The 15,488-nt window shown below is 36.6% G+C and overlaps 1 protein-coding gene across 50 annotated transcripts in view; it reads right to left on the reverse strand.

Moving 5' to 3' along the window:
- Window positions 1-15,488, reverse strand: part of CLASP1 (cytoplasmic linker associated protein 1) — a 289,654-nt gene that overhangs the window by 111,220 nt on the left and 162,946 nt on the right. For all 50 annotated transcript variants that reach the window (XM_054257722.2, XM_078328019.1, XM_054257721.2 and 47 more), the window contains 5 exons: window positions 9,619-9,771; window positions 4,554-4,627; window positions 3,134-3,226; window positions 1,974-2,119; window positions 819-954 (listed from right to left, as the gene is read on the reverse strand). In XM_054257722.2, the coding sequence (XP_054113697.1) occupies window positions 819-954; window positions 1,974-2,119; window positions 3,134-3,226; window positions 4,554-4,627; window positions 9,619-9,771 (602 nt within the window). The remainder of the gene's footprint in view (window positions 1-818; window positions 955-1,973; window positions 2,120-3,133; window positions 3,227-4,553; window positions 4,628-9,618; window positions 9,772-15,488) is intronic.

Consider the following 15,488-nt stretch of genomic DNA (forward strand, 5'->3'; position numbering starts at 1 on the left):
CCTAAAACAATCATTAGTATGAGGTCTAAATTATCTGAGCTGTAGAGAGCTAAGTGGGTTTAAAAGAAAGCATCAGACAAATATATTTTGATACTGTTTCAATGGAATGTCCAATAATGACCTTGGGTTTAACAGTTTAAGTAGGCAGTACAAGTAAGAACAGTAAGAACTAAAAATAATACAAAATAAATAACCAAAATAATCAAGAATATTCTGGATAGATTTAGGACAACATCATCAAGCCTAGGTAAAAACAACTTGAAATTGGTAGGGAGGTAATGTGAAAAACCATTTTAAGCCTTTGTGAACTAGTAGATTTTGTTAAAAACTGGTGTATAAATTACTTGGATAATTATTTAAATTTAAATAAGTGCCTGGAAAAACCTAACCAAAGAAAACATTTTGTTTCTGTGCTTATATGCGATTAATTAAACTTTTGGGTGAACAGCAAAACCACAAGCACAGATAGCTAAAATGGAAGGACTAGGATTAAGGAGGTAACACTAAGAGTAATATCTGAGTAACAAGGATACAAAAACTCAGAAGGAGACACTGGATGTTCAAATATTTTAAATGAATAGTGAGTTAACAATACCTCATTAACTTTATAGCACATCCATAATTCACATTATGAATTATAAAAAGCTCATATGCTACAATTAAGTAGAGAGAAAAGACATATAAACAAAATTCCAATATAATTATACTAATACATTTAATTACTCAATATAATTATGCTAACAAAAATGCCTCTAATATTTATCAACCATCAGTATTTACCACTTGCTTATTTCATGTATGGCCTATAACATACTTACCCGAATAATTAACCTAACAGCTACAACACCAGACGTGGCCATAATTTTGGCACTGTTTGGAATTAAATTAAATATAGTTGGCATAATGGCTTCGGCTCCATGGTCAAACTTATTCCCCAGAACTGATGACAGATGCCTAAAACACAAAATGGACAGTGGACTGTAGTTATTTTTCTTAGAAACAATGAAGCATATAAACCACTTAACATCTAGAGCCTTCATTTAAAGTTATCCGGGAATAAAGGACAAGGGTCTAAAATTTCCAATGTGCATGTTGAGAACCTGGCAAACAGTTCTTAGCCTAAACGTTTCATTTTTACTTAAAAAAATTTTTTTTTCCAACTAGTCTTTGTGAAGGTTTTTGTTTGTTTTCTAGAAGCAGGATCTCACTATGCTGTCCATGTCGAACTTGACCTCCTGGGCTCAAGCAATCCTCCCACTTCAGCTTTCCAAGTAGCTGGGACTCCAGGCACATCCCAACTCACCTGCCCCAACTAATCTTAGCATAGCAAACAAACAAACACACTGATCATATATTAATAAAACACAAATAGGAAAAAGTGTCCCTGGCTGCTTTTTTTCTCTTGTCTTTTATCTTAACATAACATATTCAGGCTTCGAAATCTGAACTGCAGCCAAAACTTTAAATAGCTGCAATGCCTCCTCTTACTGCTGCTTCTTTGATATTTTGACATACATCCCAACACAAAGTTTTATTAGCTTTCATCACTAGTACATGTATAGCTAGGAAAAATTATATTGCAGTAAATGCTTTTAACTTTATAACTACAGTACTCTGCTAGGAACAAACATTCTCATAACCATGCTATTGCCTGTCAGCAAAACTCAATGAAAAATCAGAGAAACAGAATTTTAAAGCATTTCATTTTTCCATATTAACAACTGCTTCAAAGTTTGAAATAAAGGCTTCAGAGCTACGTCACTGAATAAAATAAAATTTAAAATCTGTCACATTTCACATAATTGAGCAAAAAATATTGTAAAAGTACTGAAAGAAGTGTTAACTGGAATGGGTCTTGGAGACTAGTTAGAAGTTACATGAAAGAGACCCAGCTCACATGTTTAAGGAGACATCTCTGAAGCTCTATGGTGATAATACTTTATGGTGAGAATATGGAGCATTGCAGTCCTTACCCCAACGTGATACAAGCCTCCCGCACTACCTGAGACCGCAGATCCTTAGCAGAGAGTTTAAAGGCTCCATCCAAAAGACGCAAATGTTGAAAGAAGTTATCATACTCAGCAGCACCAGCCAAAAGTAAAGATCTAATCTTTTTTAGCTAATGGGATAGAGAAAATTCAGAGAAACTAAAAACAATTCTAATACAGAATATACAAAACAAAAGAAAAAAAAATCACAGAATAAACAAAACAATAGAACCCATCAAACATAAAAGAGATTAACTTTTATCAACTCTAAACAGTTAAAATTCAACTGATTAGAAAGTTTTCCCAAGAGGATTCCGCAGTTAAATATTAGCTAATACAATAAACAAATCTACATATCACAAATAAGATTAAGTAATTTTTAACTGGAGTATTTGTGATACATATACTGTAATTTCTGCAAAAAAATGGATTTTTTACATTTGAAATATCTTGAAGTATTTATAGATCCTACGACACTAATGATAAATAACTAAAAACTTTTGGCTTCTGAAAAGCCCCTCCCAAGCTTACCTCCCTCCACACCCCACTTCTACTGCCATTTATTTAATAATGAAAGGAAGAAGCATTCTTATAGAATGATTTATTTATTACCCTTCACTGTACTATTAAGTGTCCGGTCTGAATTTTAAATACAATACGAATTGTATCACCTCTCTTCTTGCCAGCCAACCAACAGAAAATAGCTTTCTCAGATAAGACACATCCTCACTTTAATCCCCAGCCCACTTTCTATTAATCTACTTTTAAAAATAAAAGAGACACAACTTTCTAGCAAGTGATATGAAGAAAGAAAAGAATACTGGGGACACACACTAAAAGTGCCATGAAAAGGCCACTTTAAAGGCAAACAATCACAGAATAAAATCTCTACTAATGTGAGAATGGAGGCTGTCACTATACATTCCACAGTTAGGTCTTTGTTAAAGACTAGGTGATTCATAAAAGTGTAAGTTGGTGTGTTTAAGGAGATACTCTACTAAAAAGCTGAAGTATAAATATGATAATTTGTATTTAAAATGTATACTATTTAAAATTCATTAGAGCTATCCCGATTTTATAACAAAGTATTTGAGATATTTAAATAAATCTTATGAAAATGTAATCACATGAAGTCAACGGCTTACAGCATTTACTCTCTGCTCCCAATCATGCTTGTCATCAGATAATATTTCCCTAATTTTGTTTATGGATTCCTCAAGGTCTCGGCTGGAATAAATCTGTAAGCAAAATTAATTTACAATCAATATAAAAACATGTAGAACAGATTATTTCTTAATTGCATGAAGTCAAGAGCATTACGTATAGTAAAAAAAATTATTTCATTTTTAAGAAATACCTATGAGAAAGTATCTGAAAAGTTTTATCTTATAATGAGGATCTTTCTCACTGTAAATGTGTATCCACAAGATTTGTTTCCATATGTGAAAAACCCTGCCTCAAACACAGCTTTACTATCAACTTCACAGATGATTTCATGTACAAAACAGAAAAGCCTATTGGGAAACAGTCAGTGATGCATAAGTCATTTATTACTCTTAGTATTATTTATAACATGACACTATTCCTATAATTTTAGACACTTTCAAATCTTCTTCCTCATTTATTCCACATCTTACTTAGAAAACAGGTATGATGTAGGGTATAATCAACCTTGATGTATGCTGGGAAGGTCAGGTCAAGTACTTAAGGATAAACCTGAACCCAAGATTCTTTTTTTAAGAGACTGGGTCTGTTGCCCAGGATGGAATGCTGTGGTACAATCTCAGCTTACAATAAACTCCACCTCCCAAGTTCAAGGGCACCTCCCACCTCACTCTCACCAGTAGCTTGACCTCTAATAGGTGCATGTCACCACGGGTAATTTTTGTACTTTTTGTAGAGATGAGGTTTCACCATGTTACCTAGGCCACTGACATTCTTGTTATATGCTTTTTACACACATGGCAACCAAGGTGGCAAAGAGAGTTGTACATAACAGACAGTAAGTGCCACAGGAATCCAGAGCACAGTCAGTGTAGGCTGAGGAAAAGTATTAGTCTCAATCAGCAACAGACAATACTAAGGCACAAAGCAGTCAAAAACTTATGGCTGTATCCCAATTTTTATAAATAATCTTTGTTTCATCTGTTAGGTACTTAAAGTGAAGCATCAAAGAAGGTATAAACTTAGCTCTTAAAAAACCATTCTCTGCAACTTTTCAGACACCCAAATCTTTCAAATTTATGAATTTTTCTAAGAAAAATCTCTAAATAAATATGCATTTTCATTCTCTAATTTAGCATCATCTATTTCTTTTTCTTTTATGTGACCTGATCCATAAACTTAATAACAGAGCAACCAATGTCTTTCCTGTTCTTACTGAAAGATCATCTTGTGCCTGACTTTTGCTCCAACATTTTCTAGTCTGCACCTCAGATCTCCTGTAGTGTTAATAGATAAAATTACCTGACCTAGTAAAGAACATTACAGAGGCATACTTGAGAAATAAAATTTGAAGAATAAATCTACCCTTGTTTATAATCACACTCAAATATCCTCACTGACCTGTACTACAGGTACATCATCAAATGCTTTAATAAAATCCTCTTCATCAACAGCACCAGCTCCTTCTTTTGCAGCTATAAAAAAAGAATTTAAAAACTGTAAACAATATGAAACAATGTATATAACACATACACTGAAGAAGTCTAAACATACAAAATCAGAATTAGATTTTGGAAGATTTAGAACTTTTAAGAAAAGGTTTCCTACAACTTTGGAGGGTCATGAAATTGACAAACATTACTGACTTCATATCAAGATGAAATACAGTAATTCTACAATGCTATATACATTAGCTTAAGGTCACTCAGACTACCTGTTTAGGCAGGTAGAGTATGAGTGTTAAAGGATTTAGATATTGTAGTAATACACAAGTCTTTTGAAAAATTCCTAATAAATGGATCAAGCAGAAAATTTATTTCTTCAGGGAAAAAAACTGTTATTACAGCAGAGTAACAATAATAACAATAATCCAACATAACACATCTGTGAATATTCAAACAAGTCCTAAGTAATTTAACAGTTTTATTTAACTTTATATTAGTTTGAAAACATTTCTATTTCCTTGAACTCAAAACTGTCATTTTTTTCACTTAAGAATCAGTTATAAATTTCTCCTACAAAGTTATCCTAAGATACTTTGTATACTTAAAAGTATTTAAAGAAAGTATTTCTTTTTGCTAATATGAGCTCCCCTTTATGCAAGAAAATCAAGTGGTGCGTTATCAGATTATTTTTTCACATTTTAAAAATTTGTGTCTACAGCCATCTTCATAACCCCCATTAATGATTTAACATGGCTGCTTTTCTAAGACCTTCTTACCAGACATGTATATGGTATTCCGGGTCCTGAAGGGCTGTCCAGAGAGAAAGGGGCTTTAAAGGCAATCCCAGGTAGCAGTAAATGTGTGTCATCACTCTTGCTGAAGATCACTCACACTATGGAAAAGCTAACCACTATAAAGGATGATAGTCACTCACTGTGATGTGGTGCTCTGTGTCTGTTTTCGCATAAAAAATGCACCCCACTGAGCAGATAGACCCTGGACGCCTCCTTTGCGTAAGGCCCTACACCATGTACCCACACATACCAGAGTACTCAAAGGCCAACAGCAGTCTCTAAGCCTAAGGTATCTGATGAGGAGGAGCTAACCAGGAAATTCACAACTATGGCAGTAAACAACATGGGAAGACAGGGCTGATATGTGCATAATCTACACAGCAAGGACTTCTGGAAGGGATATGGATGCAGGATTGGAGGGAAAGCACCAGTCTTATCATACAGCAATTTTCTAAGCCTTGTTGATGCAACTGATAACTACCTAACAATAGATCAAGAAAAAAGATTAGAAAGATTGTTCAGGCATTAAAAGGAACAAAGTATTGCTATATGCTACAAGGTAGATGAAACACTGAAAACATTCCCTTTAAAATGGCTAATTTTATGTTATATGAATTTAAACTCAGTAACAAAAAAAGTTTTAAAATGCACCAAAAAAAATTATTAGAAAGAACTAGAAATAATCACAATTAACATCCCTGCAGCTCCTCTATAACAAACAGATGCTGGGGTCAGGAGGCAGAGTGGTGCCACACTGGTCTGGTCAAGATACCAATATTCTAGGGCCAGTTCAGAATTCAGGAGAGGCCATCAGGAGACAGGATTTTTTTTTTTTTAAACCTTATTTCCAAACTTCTCAAGGAGGTAGGAGACAGCATTTTAATGCTAATCATGAGTACAGCTTTTACTTAGCCCATTCAGCTTCATCTTTTTTGGCTCATGGGATTCCCCACCCACCACTCTTCCACCACCAGCAGCAGCTCAAAAGCTCACAGCTATCAGTGAAAATGGTTTTAAGAGCAGCAGCTACACAATTTTTCAGAGGTAAATTTCAGAAGAAATTTGCATGTAAATGTAAAATTTGAGAGAAAATGAGAGTTGTATATAACAACTAGTTAAACTGTTTACATTAGGGGTGAAAGGAAGAATTTATGAGAGAAATCTCCTAAAATTTATTTAATGCAACATCCATACTGGTCTCCCAAGGAACCATGTTACTGTAAGAACAAAATATATTTTATTTTATCTTACTTATTTTCATTTCCAACTTTTAAGTTCAGGGTACATGCGCAGGATGTGCAAGTTTGTTACACAGGTAAACGTGTGCCATGTTGGTTTACAGATCATCCCATCACCTAGGTATTAAGCCCAACATCCATTAGCTATTGTTCCTGACATTCCCCATCCCCCTACCCCAAACCCTGCAACAGTGCCAGTGTGTGTTTTTCCTGCCCATGTATCCATGTGTTCTCATCATCCAGCTCTCACTTACAAGTGAGAACATGCAGTATATGGTTTTCTGTTCCTGTGTTAGTTTGCTGAGGATAATGGCTTCCACCTCCATCCATGTCCCTGGCAAAGGACATGATCTTTTTATAAATGCATAGTATTCCACAGTATATATGTACCACATTTTTTTTTAATCCAGTCTATCATTGATGGGCATTTAGGTTGATTCCATGTCTTTGCTATTGTGAATAGTGTTGTGACGAACATATACATGCATGTATCTTTATAACAGAATGATTTATATTCCTTTGGGTATATACCCAGTAATGGGATTGCTTGGTCAAATGGCATTTCAGCCTCTAGGTCTCTGAGGAATTGCCACACTGTCTTCCACAATGGTTGAACTAATTTGGACTCCCACCAATAGTGTAAAACTGTTCCTTTTTCTCCACAAACTCACCAGCATGTTGTTTTTCTGACTTTTTAGTAAGAGGACTGGTGTGAGATGGTATCTCATTGTGGTTTTGATTTGCATTTCTCTAATGATCAATGGTGTTGAGCTTTCTTTCATATGTTTGTTGGTTACATGTACACCTTCTTTTTGTAAGTGTCTGCTCATGTTCTTTGCCCACTTTTTAATGGTTTTTTTTTTCTTGTAAATTTAAGTTCCTTGTAGATTCTGGATGCTAGGCCTTTGTCAGATGGACAGATTGCAAAAATGTTCTCCCATTCTGTAGGTTGCGTGTCCACTCTGATGACAGTTTCTTTGGCTGTGCAGAGCTCTTTAGTTTAATTGATCCATTTCTCAATTTTTGCTTTTGTTGCAATTGCTTTTGGCATTTTCGTCATGAAATCTTTGCCCATGCCTATGTCCTGAATGGTACTGCCTAGATTTTCTTCTAGGGTTTTATAGCTTTGAGTTTTACATTTAAGCCTTTTATGCATCTTGTGTTGGTTTTTGTATAGTGTGTAAGGAAGTGGTCCGGTTTCAATTTTCTGCATATGGCTACCCAGTTCTCCCAGCACCACTTATTAAACAGGGAAGTCTTTCCTCATTGTTTGTTTTTACCAGGTTTGTCGAAGATCAGATGGTTGCAGGTGTGGGGTCTTTATTTCTGGCTTCTCTATTCTATTGCATTGGTCTATGTGTCTGTTCTTGTACCAGTATCACCCTGATTTGGTTAAGGTAGGCTTGTAATATAAAGCTAAATAGTGAGATGCCTCCAGCTTTGTTCTTTGTGCTTAGGATTGTCTTGGCTATACGAGCTCTTACTTGGTTCCATATGAATTTTAAGATAGTTTTTCTTCTAATTCTGTGAAGAATGTCAATGTCAGTTTACTGGAAATAGCATTGAATCTGTAAATTTCTTTGGGCAGTATGGTCATTTTCATATTAATTCTTCCTATCCATGGACATGGACTGTTTCTCCATTTGTTTGTATCATTTCTGATTTCTTTGATCAGTGGTTTGTAGTGCTCCTTGAGGAAGTCCTTCATTTCCCTTTAGCTGTATTCCACATCATGAATGAATTCCCAATCACAGTTGCCATTGTGATTAGGAATTCATTCATGATTTGGCTCTCTGCTTGCCTGATGTTGATGTATAGGAATGCTAGTAATATTTGCATACTGATTTTGTATCATGAGGCTTTGCTGAAGTTGTTTATCAGCTTAAGAAGCTTTTGGGCTGAGACAATAGGGTTTTCTACATACAGGATCATGTCATCTGCAAATAAAGATAGTTTGACTTCCTCTCTCCCTATAAGAATACCCTAATCCTAACCTCAACCCTATGTTCCTTTAGCTCAGTGAAGCTCATTATTATCCACATTCTGATGTCTACTTCTGTCATTTCAGCCATCTCTGTCTCAGCCTAGTTCTGAGCCCTTGATGGAGAGGGGTTGTGGTCATCTGAAGGAAAAGAGGCACTCTGGCTTTTTGAGTTTTCAGCACTTTTGTGTTGATTCTTTCTCATCTTTGTGGGCCTACCTTTGATCTTTGAGATTGTGGTCCTCTGAATGGGTTTTTTTGTTGTTGCTGTTTTCCATTTGGTTTTCTTTTAAAAGTCTGGTCACTCTTCTGTGGGACTGCTGCTAACCAGCTTTCCACAGATTGTCTTTGAGGTCTTGAGCTCTACCCTCCCTGCATGAGGCGCCTGCAGTCCAGGTAGAGAAATATAGGCCTTCCACTCCCACAGAACTACCTCCCACTGGCCCAGCCCCACCTCAGGCCGACATCCAACAGACACACCAACAGCTGCCACCTCACAATGGCTCACCAGGAACTGGAGCAGAGGTGGCTGGTCTCTACCGCCCAAAGCCCGACCCTGCATGCAGAGCATGCACACACACCCCAATACCCAGGGGCCAGTCCACAGACATATTTTAAAGTCAGGAGAGATACAGTGTAACTTCTGGATTAGTCTCTGTCTTGTTAAATAGAAATTATGGTTTCAGGCAGTATTGGATCCAGATAACTAAATAATGCCATGAGGGTGCCTGCTCTTGCTCTTATCTCTGAGCTATGCTTTCTTCTGTGCTGGCTTCCTTCTCTGACAGGCTCCACCTTACCAGAATGTGGCAAAAGTCAACACAGTAGCTCACATTTACAACTCACCAGCTTATCAGCATCAGTATCACAATGCTAATTCGATTAAATAACAAGCAGAAACCTACTGCATATGGGGACTGTATCACTTCTGAGGGCCACCATAGACAAGTACTCGCACCTCTGGTTTTAAAAGGGGGGATAGCTGACCCCACACAGGGTTTGACTAACCTGAAGACTTGGATCCAAGGGTGGATGAACCAAGCCGGCGGGTGGTTCCCATTCCGACGTTTCTCCGAGAACTTGGTAGAGCCTTGGATGACGTAGAACTAGCGGAGGAAGGTCTGTTACCATCCACAGAATCTTCATCATCAAAATTTTTATCTAAACAGTAAGCAGAGAAACAAATTCAAAAATAATACTTTTTCATCCAATTATGAAACAACTAGTTTTTGAGATAGAATGATTTTGCATACTCTTTGGGAATCTGAGGTGCCCCTCTAGGGTCTGGAAAGCCTTAGGTTAAGCTCTGAATGAAGCGACAAAGATCATACTTGCTTTTGCACACCCAGAAAGCTTTCCCACTCAAATTTTGAAAAATAGAACAAATATAAAGAAGACAACAGTATCTCATAAAACCACCACCAAGAAATAGTTATTTTCACATTCTGAAACATTTCTGACCATGTATGTTTTGGGGTTTTTTTGTTTTTTGGAGATACAGTCTTGCTGTCACTCAGTCCTCCCACCTTGGCTTCCCAAAGTGCTGGGATTACATGCATGAACCACTGAACTTGGTCACTTGGGTGTATTTTAAAACAATAGTGAGATGAGAGGAGTATGTATCATATTGGAATAGTGCTCACTTCAAACATGTAAATTTTTCCTCTGTGGTGAAATCTTTTTCATAACCACCATTTTAATAATTGTATGATATTTTGTAATTGGAAAATGGTAGAGGTGAAACACTCTTATTGTTAGAATGTTTTTAATTCCTCAGCATTATAAATGCGGGATTGCAAACACCTTCCTACATTGTTTTTTGTTTGAATTTCCAATAGTTTTTAGGAATTAAAAACCTAGAAGCAACAATAGTGGGTCAAACAGTATAAAAGTGCTTGATGTATAGAGACAAAATTATCAGAGAGGTCATATAAATGTACACTTCTCTTAGAAGTTCAAAGAAGTACTCATCCTTGCCAACATTTATTTAATATTACCATTTTTAAACTTTAATCAATCTGACAGGTGAGAAAAAGACTTCATCTTCTATGTTGTATTTCTTTTTTAGTGAAGATGAATGTTTTGTCATAAGCTGATTAACTTTTAAATTTTCTAAACAGCAGTGGATCTAATCAGTACCCTTCAAGTTGCATTGAAAATTTTAAAAAGACACAGCTCTAATCCTGCTACTTTGGGAGGCCAAAATGGGAAGACTGCTTGAGGTCAGGAGTTCAAGACCAGCCTGGGCAATATAACAAGGTCCTGTCTCTTAAAAATTAAAAAAAAAAGAAAATGTCAGATATGGTGGTGTGTGCCTCTAGTCGCAGATACTCAGAAGGCTGAGGCAGAGCCTCACTTGAGCCCAGGAGCTTGAAGCTGCAATGAGCCAGGGTCATGCTGCTACATTCCAGCCTCAGTGACAGAGCAAGACCCTGTCTCAAGAAAAAAGAAACATCTTTGGATTCTTAAAAATCAACATATTTATAACAACATTTTAATGATGCAAAATTAAAGTTTATGTATCAAGTACAAGAGTGAGTCATTCAGGAGGCTAAATAAAGAACTTAAGAGTAATTTAAATAAAACAAACAAAAAAATCTATAGCTGGCAATTTTCATGATTTCTGAGAGAGAGGCATTAGTTCTTTACCAGTAATTTTGAAATAAATCATTGCTATCCCAAAAATAGATACAAAGAGAATCCTGTTTTCCTTGATCTAGTTGCTTCTTAACCTAAATTATCAACAGGCAAGTGTGTCTACACAGGACCCCAATGCTCCCTAAAACTCACCAACAACGCACACTCCAAATTACATGGCTTAGTTTATTCAACAGAGGGTAGGGGGAGGAGGAGAGAAAGACATCTTCACAAATCCATATCCTTATGCAAATTAGCTGCTTTCACTATGTCTTTAAATCCCCCAGATTATCTTGTTATGCCATGCTGTTTCAAAATGGTTCTTACATTCCACACATTCATTTTTCACTGATTCAGATGCACAGTGTTCTTAATTAGCATAGACTTCCCATGGATTCAGAAGGTGGTTCATAATGGCTTTCCCAAAAGTAAAATTTAAGTCTAATGTAAAGGATAAGAACAACCCAAAGAAGTCACCCACTAAGTACTGCCAGCATTAGTAGTGACAAGGACAGATCTGACTCAGCCTATCTGTCCTCTGGGGGAGCTCCAAGAGCATCTGAATTGCTGTCACTATTTTACTTCCTTCAGTCATAATCTTTATTCTGCTGAGTGGGACAGTTCCGGTCTGTGGGAAAGGTAAAAAATAAATGGGAAATATGAAGACACCATGCTTCACTCAAAAATCCATGTAAATTATGTTTAGTTCAGTCTTCTAACATATGAAGGCATGTCATTTAGAACAGTATTCATTTGCCAAGAATTATTTTCAATGAATCAATTTCAATGGAATTCCTGAAATTTTTGCTTGCATCAGTGATAGACTAGGCATGGACCAGACTTAACCTCTTGCAATAACTAGCTAGAAAACCTGAGAGAATATATAAAAGAACTACTTGCAGACACCAGACAACAGGCAGTGCAGAACCTGGCTGTTTAGCTAATTTACGTAAGAATATGGGTTTGTTTCTCCCTGAAAGTAAAAAAAACAAACAGGATAAGCTGATGACAATCACCCCAACTTTCTGCCTGGAGGTGTTAATAATTTCCAAGTCACCAAGTACAGGGAAGGGGAACTCAAACTTAGTAGCCCTGCAGATTAAACACTGCAGGCAGTAAAGAACAGAGTTCAGAGAGGTTGAGGGTACTAGCAATTATAGGACGGAGCTTAGCAAAAAGGAAGCTACACAGAAGAGGGCTACAGAAATGTGCTAAGTTCTAGGCCTCACATGTGTGAGAGAACTTCCACAAAGTAAGGCAAAAAACAACCAAGAAGGTGTGAAATGAACAATTCTTTTTACCCAAGTAGGAAAGCTCCAACCAGCCAAAGTAGAATATTCTTGGTGACCCACCCAAGGCATTCAATGGAGACCCCAGAGAGGTCAGATCTTAGTGAGATTAAAATACTCTGGAGTGAAAATTAAACTAAATTTGCCCTATCAGAGCTTAAAAGCAGGCCTCCAGGGCATCAGACAGACCTTCAAGTAACTTAACTGTTTTACCAGAACAAAGCATGATATTCTTAAAAAATAACAAGATACAGACACTTAACAACATAACATTCACAATACACATCTAATAAAAAAATTCCTTCACTATGTACAGAGAAGCCTTTAAAAAATTTTTCTAAACATAAGAGGGAGAAAAATGTGGCCCATTATCAGAAGGGGCAAAAAAAAAAAAAAATCAGAAAACAGCAAACTTCTGATAAATGACAGAAGAATATTACAACTTCTATTATAATTCTGTTCACTGTTAAAATACAGAGACAATATAAGAAAAAAAAGGAAGATTTTTTTAAAGAACCCAATGAAACAGATTTTAAGAAACACATAATATCTGAAATGAAAATTTCATTAATTGAGATTAAATGCAGACCAGACATTGCAGAAGTAAAGATAAAAATCAGAGAACTTAAAAACAGCAATAGAACTTATCCAAAATAAGCAAAGAAACAAAATAGGCTGAAAAAATAAATAAAAGGAATAGAATCTCAGAGACATGAAGGATAAATATCAAGCAGTTAGTTCAACACACAAAACACTGCAGGCCCACAGGACGAGGGGAAGAAGAGGAAGGACAGAAAAAGATTAAGAAATGATGGCCAAAACATTTCCAAATTTGATAGAAACTATAAACCTACAGATTCAAGCAGCTGCACGCGCCAAACAAGACCCACACATAGAAAAGCACACCATAATCAAACTGCTTAAAGCCAGACAAGGGCAGCCAGAGGAAGAGACACAGTACACACAGGAACAAACACAAAAGTAGCAGCAGCCTTTATCAGAAACCCTGAAAGTCACAACACAACGGAAACGACAGCTCGAAAACAGTATTAACCTAGAAGTAACCTAGAACTCTATATCCAGTGAAAACATCTTTTAAGAATAAAGGCAAAAGAAAAACATATTCAAACAAAAACTGTCATCAGCAGAGCTGCACTTCAAAAAATGTTAACGGGAAGATCTTCAGGCAAAAGGCAAATGATACCAGTTGGAAACAGGGATTTACATAAAGAAATAAACAGTAGTAGATAGAGTAAATATTGGATAAATATAAGACTTTCTCCTCATATTTATTATTCATTCTGTTTTATTTCCTTCACATTATCATTTCTATAAAAGATGACTGACTGTTTAAAGCAAACTATATTTAGCTTTCATTCTTTTTATATTCTCATGTAATGGGCCAATAGCCTGGAGGCCAGAGGAACCGTAATTAGGATATTATGTTGCTGTACTAGATGACACACACAAAACTATATGGGAAATAAGGTACAGGGAGGACATGAAGAAAATGGAAGTGCTTCCATTTCCGTCCTCAAAGAGCATATATTTTTCAAAGTTAATTATAACTTGTCCAAATCACCTGAAGATGTCACTCAATAATGTATCACGTATCCAACCACACTGAGAAGGCACGCCCTTCATCACCAACACCTGTATGAAATGCCACCCAAAGAAGGAAAGAAGCAAAGGACGAAAGGGTGTACTGAGGCAGCCAGTGTAGGGCTTTTTAAACTGAACTTTAGGAGTCCTACTTGTCTTCTTACTTACTCTTTGGAAGCAAATCTAACAAGCTTACTTATTGATTTCCTAAGCAGATTAGAAGCAACTGATTATAGGGATAGTAAGGAGGAGGACACGAGAATTAAGCAAAGTGATGTTAATAAGTGAGCTGGAGGCCTGATAGCCAAATAGAAACTACAACAAGCAGACACATGCACAGAAAAACCCCTAAACCCAAAATGCTTAGAATACGGTGACAGTACAGGGATCAGATCACATCTATACACACAACAACTTAAGATTCAAGTTTCAATGATCTGTGCACTGTTTAAAAAGTAATTCACATTTCCCATCTTGACTGGAAATTCAGGAAAACACAGGACAGAAAGTATATTTGTTTTCTAGATTAACAACTGGACACAATGCTCTGAACTGAAACACCTGCAAAGGTTTTTGTAGAATAAAAACCAACTGAGCCAATTATTTGAAAACTTAATATACCGTTTAAAAATAAGTTTAGTGGCCGGGCGCAGCGGCTCATGCCTGTAATCCCAGCACTTTGGGAGGCCGAGGTGGGTGGATCATGAGGTTAGGAGTTCAAGACCAGACTGACTGACATGGTGAAACCCTGTCTCTCTAAAATACAAAAATTAGCTGGGCGTGGTGGCATGTGCCTGTAATGCCAGCTACTTGGGAGGCTGAGGCAGGAGAATCACTTGAACCCAGGAGGCAGAGATTGCAGTGAGCTGAGATTGCGCCACTGCACTCCAGCCTGGGAGACAGCACGAGACTCCATCTCAAAATAAAATAAAATAAAATAAGTTTGGTCTATGTTTCCTAGCTTTTTGGACATCAGAAATTAAGATTAAAAGGAAGCTAGGTCATCAGAAAGTTACCTAGTTTCAGTTAACTGTGAAATTATATTATGTAAAATGAGCCATTCTTTAACTGGGCAAATAAGCTGTATTTGCAACTGGACCATGGTTACAGTCCAGGATGAAGAGTCTCACATCCCAGGTTCTAGCATTACAGTGTTTCTCAGCTAAATGAATCCATACTGAACTCTACTAGCCATTTAGATTCCCATTTTCTTTAGGCTTTTCTGCTAAGAAGACATCTGGTAGTATCTAACCTCTTTTTCTAGAGCTTTGACTAAAGCAGAAACGTGTGAAAATCAGTATTTTTAACTATGCAGGCTTGTGCCATGACATCACTTTTAACATTTTCACA

Source organism: Callithrix jacchus, chromosome 6 (genome assembly GCF_049354715.1).
Source record: "Callithrix jacchus isolate 240 chromosome 6, calJac240_pri, whole genome shotgun sequence".
Lineage (NCBI taxonomy): Eukaryota > Metazoa > Chordata > Mammalia > Primates > Cebidae > Callithrix > Callithrix jacchus.